The sequence below is a fragment of the Cibotium barometz genome, chromosome 47 (assembly GCF_041138505.1).
Source record: "Cibotium barometz isolate CiBa-2024 chromosome 47, ASM4113850v1, whole genome shotgun sequence".
Classification (NCBI taxonomy): domain Eukaryota; kingdom Viridiplantae; phylum Streptophyta; class Polypodiopsida; order Cyatheales; family Cibotiaceae; genus Cibotium; species Cibotium barometz.
In genome coordinates this window covers 47,435,467-47,441,466 of record NC_141092.1, presented here as the reverse complement: position 1 = coordinate 47,441,466, position 6,000 = coordinate 47,435,467, and the positions used below count along the sequence as shown (strand labels likewise).

The window sequence follows — 6,000 nt, the reverse complement described above, 5'->3', positions numbered from 1 at the left end:
TTTAAATAAAAGATGCAATTATTTTTTTCTTTACATGGTAAAAGATCATTGCCTCTAAAACATCATAGTTTTGATAACCATGATGAGTTCAACTCTTAGTAAAATAGCAAACAATTTTCAAACTTACATGTTTAAACTTAGTTAGGCTCTTGAAAAAACCACATGAGGATTTTTATCACATTGTAAAACCTATGTATCTTATTGATGCATGCATGGATACTAGTGTAATTACTAACCATCATTATTTAGGGTCCTTTTGTTTAAGAAAACAATTAATACCTTACTAGTTTATAAGTTTTACATGGTTTTAAATAAGTGCATGCCCACCACAATTGTTACAAGAGCAGGCTTGCATACCTTTAGTGGATCAATGAGAGCACCGTGGATTAAAAATGCATTTGATGAGTCCTATCATTACGTAGAAGTTAATTGTAAATGGGAAGAAAAATGGAATTGTAACTTCTAGTTCGATGAGTTCCTCTTTTTTCTCTACTACTTGTGGAGTAGTTATTGTACATGGTAACACATCATGCAAAAGGGTTGCCTTTTGATGTCACACAATCAAAAGGCATGCTTTCAGAGGGTCGCATGTTTCAATGTATGGGGTTTTTGAGACTTAATAGTCATGTTCATGTTGGAAAGTGATGGTTCGCCACCCTCTTTTTTGTAATTGTAGGAATATTGGCTAGCTTTACTTTGTAAGTTCCTTTGGATGAGAGTGCCTACTTGAGCAAGTCTTGGTTTAAATATTGAATGATGGTGGCCATTGGATTGTTTGAGCCGGCTTGGATAGATTTGGTAGACTACCAAAGATGCTAAAAAACGTTGGAAATGGATGATTTGACCATGATGTAAGATTTTTCCTTCATGCTATCTTAGTTATGTAGATTGAGCATGGCAAAGGAAATCATCAAATGATTTTTATTTAAAGAGTATGAATGTGTTTTTAAACATGCTCTATTTTCAATCCTTGCTAAACCAATCTCTATTTAGCATGGTGCAACTATCGTGTATGATATTTTTTTCCATGCTAATAATGTTAGGATAATCTAAATTGATCATGAATAAGGAAACTATGAAACAATTAAGAGAAATGTTTTTTTTTCAAAACTATGAAATAACACTTTTATGTCCTAGTGTTACAGGTTGAGGGAAATCTTCTTGAGATATCTTGTCCTCCTTCTGTTGTAGGGCCTAAACGGGTGCCTAGATGAGTCCAAATAGGCTTGAAAGCTACACTCATGTTATCGGTTGAGTTAAGTTGGAACATACTGGTGGCTGGGAATGGTTGACCAAATGTAGATTGTTGCTTCTGCACCCTTTGTGTTTCCAGTGCATAGCCTTTGTAATTTCTTATGTTGCACTAATTTACTATAATTATGTTGCACTAATTTACTATAATCATCCCCATCTCTTTTTCAATTGCAAGTTGTGCATAGTTTTGTCTATGGAAGATCCTATGTTTTGTGTTTACACACATTTTGTAGTTTTGTATATTCTAACTGAGCATGCATAAGCTTGGGCATGGGCTTCACTATGCATCAATTTGTTTTGGAAGTAGGTCACATATGGATAGTGAATTTTCATGGGCTTCATTATGCAACTCAGTTCATATTGGAAGCAAGTTGGCTATGGAAAGGGATGTTCTCTTATTCACGGGGGAGTGGGGGGATGATGTATTAGATGGATATCGTGTGTAGACTCTCGAGAGAGGCAAGAAAATCATGAAATATGATTTTTTCATAAGGACCCCTTTAAGCATGAAAACCGTGAAGTACGATTTTTTTCATAAGGACCTCCTCTTTAAGTAGCATCACGCATCCCAAACATGAGACCATTTTATTGACGTGGCGAGTTGATGTACCAGCCATAAGGACCTCCTCTTTAAGTAGCATCACGCATCCCAAACATGAGACCATTTTATTGACGTGGCGAGTTGATGTACTAGCCAAAAGCCCAAGACTCAAGTTCACATGGGAAGGAGTCATGACTATGAGGTAGGTAAGTTGTGTAGAGATGTCCTAGCCCAAGATTATGGAAAAGCTAGGTGCTCTTTAGCTTATAGCTGATGTAAAATAATAGAAAAATCCAATGTAAGTAGCCCAAGGTTCGAGAAAAGCTAAGTTCGCTGTAGCCTATAGAAGAAATTAAAATTTAGAAAAAATCCTTGTAAAAAAGATGAGAGAAGGAAAAAGGTATCCTCTAAATGTTAAATGTTCTTATTGAGAGAGTGAAGAAAAACTTATGGTTTTTCTCTTGGACTCATGTGATGCAAGGTACTAAGGTCCAATAATCAAAGGCTAGTCTCCTCAACAAGGGGGGGCAATGGCATGTGCATATTTTGACTCTGATGGTGGTTTGATGATGATGGATGTGTTGACTTTGATCGGGTAGTCTTTATACACAGGCAATAGCCGTTGATGGGTTGCCTCGCTTGCCTGGTGGTGGGTGGCCTTTAGCTACAGCGCAGAGCTCCCCCCTTTCCACGTTCTCCTTTGCACGTCTACACTCCCCCTCTTTTTTTTTTTCCCCCTCTTCCCCCTCCGCAGATCTCCTTTCTGTGATCCACTTTCCCTGTTAGCAGAAGAACGCGAAGCCATGGTCTTTTGCACGAGCCTGCCTCTCCTCCCATCCTGCCTGGATAGCAGCAGATCAGTAGTCGCTGATCGTAGCTTGCTGGCGAGCTCTAGCGACCCAGATCTAGACTGTTTTGTCACAGAAAGCAAGATTTCTTGACAACTGTTGTCCGGCATTGCACAGAGCAGCTTCAAGCATTTCTCAGGATTCTAGATCTGTAGCCCTTCGTCCTTTGATTCAGATCTTAACCATCTTTCAACAGATCAAACAAGTTTCTTCCCTCCCAGGTGAGTTTGTCTGATTAGGCATGGGGCAATTTTAGGGTTTAAGCAAGCGGACATTTCAGCTTTATGCTTGTCAGAGCGCACAAGGCTTTTGCAAGAGGGGATGATGGCTTCAGGAGGCTTGCCCCACCAGCCGCTGCCAGCCGCCTTTCTGGCACATTTTGGCAAGGATCCTCTTGGACATAGCAATGCAGGCCTGTTGGACAGCAGGGGACCTGCTACCACAGCATTGCCGCCGCCTGAACTCCTTTCCAGGCACATTGTGCCAGATGAGAGGGATGCTTTCATCTCCTGGCTCCGAGGTGAGTTTGCAGCTGCAAATGCCATCATTGACGCCATGTGCCACCATCTCCGCATGGTAGGAGAGCCTTCAGAATATGATCTTGTCTTCACCTGCATCCAACAACGCCGGTACAACTGGACCTTAGTCCTTCACATGCAGCAGTTTTTCTCAGTGGCTGAGGTTATTTATGCCCTGCAGCAAGCAACTTGGCGAAAACAACAGGCCCGGAGTGCAAACCAATCTCTTATGCAGCAGGCATTTCATATCAAGGATCCCCGAGCTCCCAACATCCTTACAGGCTTGAAGGGTGAAGCTCCTAGCTTATTTCCACAGCCTGATGTTTCTGTTCCTGATATGTCTGCTGCAATAGACAGAGATCTCTCCCCTGGTGATTCTTCTATATCTCTAGAGGTTTCAAGCAGCAAAGGAATGCAGACTCCTGTTCCTAGAATTGATGACCCTGGGGCCTCCCAAAACCTTCCAAGGTCTGGCCTTGATCCCACAGATCAGGGCTCCTCAGATTTGGGACATCGAACGATATCAGAATCTCTGGAAGGACAAAAAGCTCATACAGATGCTGAGAAGGAAGGCCTTACCGCATCGTCAAAGTCTCCGGGTATCTCTCCAAAATTTCTATCCCTCATATATTGGGCTGCCTTTTTGGTGTATAATACTAACAGATATGGTATGGTTATGCTTGCCCTTTGTTTGAAGCCTACTGCTCGCTCTTCATAGTTATACTGTAATTTCTTTGGTTCACAAGATCAACTGGTCTCTTAACATCCAAGACTTACCACAATGGAGCTAGTTGCATGTGTGTGTGTGTGTGTGTGTGTCTGTCTCTCTCGTCTTCTTCCTCCTATTTCATCCACCCTTGCTTTTTCAGGATATTTAAGACTTAACAATAGTCTGAGTGGTCACGTTGCGAACTCAAGAATAGATGCAAAACTCACTATGGATGAGAATTGTTGAGGCTAGGATGCCATCTAGGTTTGAACAAAAACAGAAGGGAATTTTACATGTAGCAATGAATGCTCCATGCAATTTCTTTGGCTCACAAGATCAACTGATCTCGGAACATCGAAGTCTGGCCACAATGGAGCTAACTACATCTCTCTCTCTCTCTCTCTCTCTCTCTCTCTCTCTCTCTTCCTCCTATTCCATCCACCCTTGCTTTTTCAGGATATTTTAGACTTAACAAAAGTGTGAGTGGCCATGTTGCAAACTCAAGAACAGATGAAAAACTCACGATGGATGAGAATTGTTTTAGCAAAAGGCTAGGATGCCATCTGGGTTTGAACTAAAAACAGAAGGGAATTTTACATGTAGCAATGTATGCTCAAGCTTGTCAGTTTAAGAACTACTACAGGGGTAAATCTTACATGTGTGGACTGAATTGCAACCACATAAGCACAAAGCTTCATTAAGATACACTATGCTGCAGTATAGAAAGTTGATTACCTTATTTTCAATGTCAAAGCACTCTCCTGCTGACGGGTAGGAAAAGAATAAATTCCTGTAGTGTCAATACCATGGGCATATTATGAGGAATATTGTTGATTTTGGAGTTGATCACCGGAGGCGCTTAATCCCTTCATTCATGCATCGAGTTATTCAGGTTTCCTCTCTTTCTTGAAGCAATTTCCAACTTCTGTCACGTTCTTTTGTACAGGATCTTTATTGTGTAAGGGTGAACTATGTTATGCCACACATTGTGTTTTGTTATGTAGAGTGATAGTAATGGCTGCTTAGAGCTTGCTGGTTTGACCTTCTGATGGTTGAACATTGACCTGAACAAGGAGTCAGAATAACGAACAACATTAACCAAACAATTCCCAACATACAAGGGTAAGAATAGAAGGATTCAGACATCTGTGTCGAAAAGTTTGAGCAAGCATGGAAATTCTAGAGTCTGTGGTCCAAGGCTAGAAGAACTAAAGAGAGACCAGTTCGCAGCCACCTTTGGTGACGTGTGCCGATGGAGTGGTTCACACAGTTCGATGATGACCACTTCGGCACATACGGAGGAACTCAGGGACACATTTCTGAAGAGGTTCCAAAAGGTCAAGATCTCACATCAACTTACAGACATCATGAGTGAGCTAAAGCAAGAAGATACGGATGTTGAGGCTTGTGCACTTCTTCTGGCACACCAACAACACTTAGCATAGCTGAGCCTGATGCTGATACAATGTTGCGTGGTCACCACACCACCAAAATATCAAGACACGGGCAATGGATATGCACATGGACATGCAAAGCCCCAGGCTCAAGCCCTGATTTGCAGCAGATAAACACTAGGCTAAGGGCATTTGCCAGGCTCAGACAGGACCAGAAGAAGCCTAGTTGGACAAGATATCAGTTGGCCAGGTGGACAGCAGTCCACAAATGAAGTCGGCAGCATTTATATGAATTTTAGGTCCACTGAAGCTAGCCAGCAGCAGTCGGCCGGTTGGACTGGCAGCCAATGAGCCTATAAAAGGCATTACCCTATTCATTGTAGAATTGTCTCACTCCTTGATGGAGTAGGGCATAGAGTAGGGTTTCTTTACCCCTTTTGGGAAGGCCTAAGGTCAAAGATATTGTAACCTTTTATATATCTATGAATATACTGAAAATACGGCCAGCTCTCTCTCTCTCTCTCTCTCTCTCTCTCTCTCTCTCAATTTCAGGTTTCGTTTTTTTCCCCTCTTGATTTTTCTGGCATTTTTTTATTTTTGTTTTTCTTCCATATCCTCGTCATCACCTTCCTTCTCTTTTCTTCTCATGCGTCCCTCCTTCCCTTTTCCATCTTCTGCCACATCTTTCACCTCTACTCCTCCTTCTGTCATTCTCTTCTTCTCTCTTCTTTCTTTC

At 41.7% G+C, this 6,000-nt stretch overlaps 1 protein-coding gene across 1 annotated transcript in view; it reads left to right on the top strand.

Annotated features, from left to right (window-relative positions):
• The first annotated feature begins 2,308 nt into the window (after positions 1-2,308).
• LOC147611778 (uncharacterized) overlaps positions 2,309-6,000 on the top strand; it is a 66,111-nt gene continuing 62,419 nt past the window's right edge. Inside the window, exon 1 of the mRNA XM_086784836.1 lies at positions 2,309-3,760. Within this exon, the coding sequence (XP_086640962.1) occupies positions 2,965-3,760 (796 nt within the window). The 5' untranslated portion in view covers positions 2,309-2,964. The remainder of the gene's footprint in view (positions 3,761-6,000) is intronic.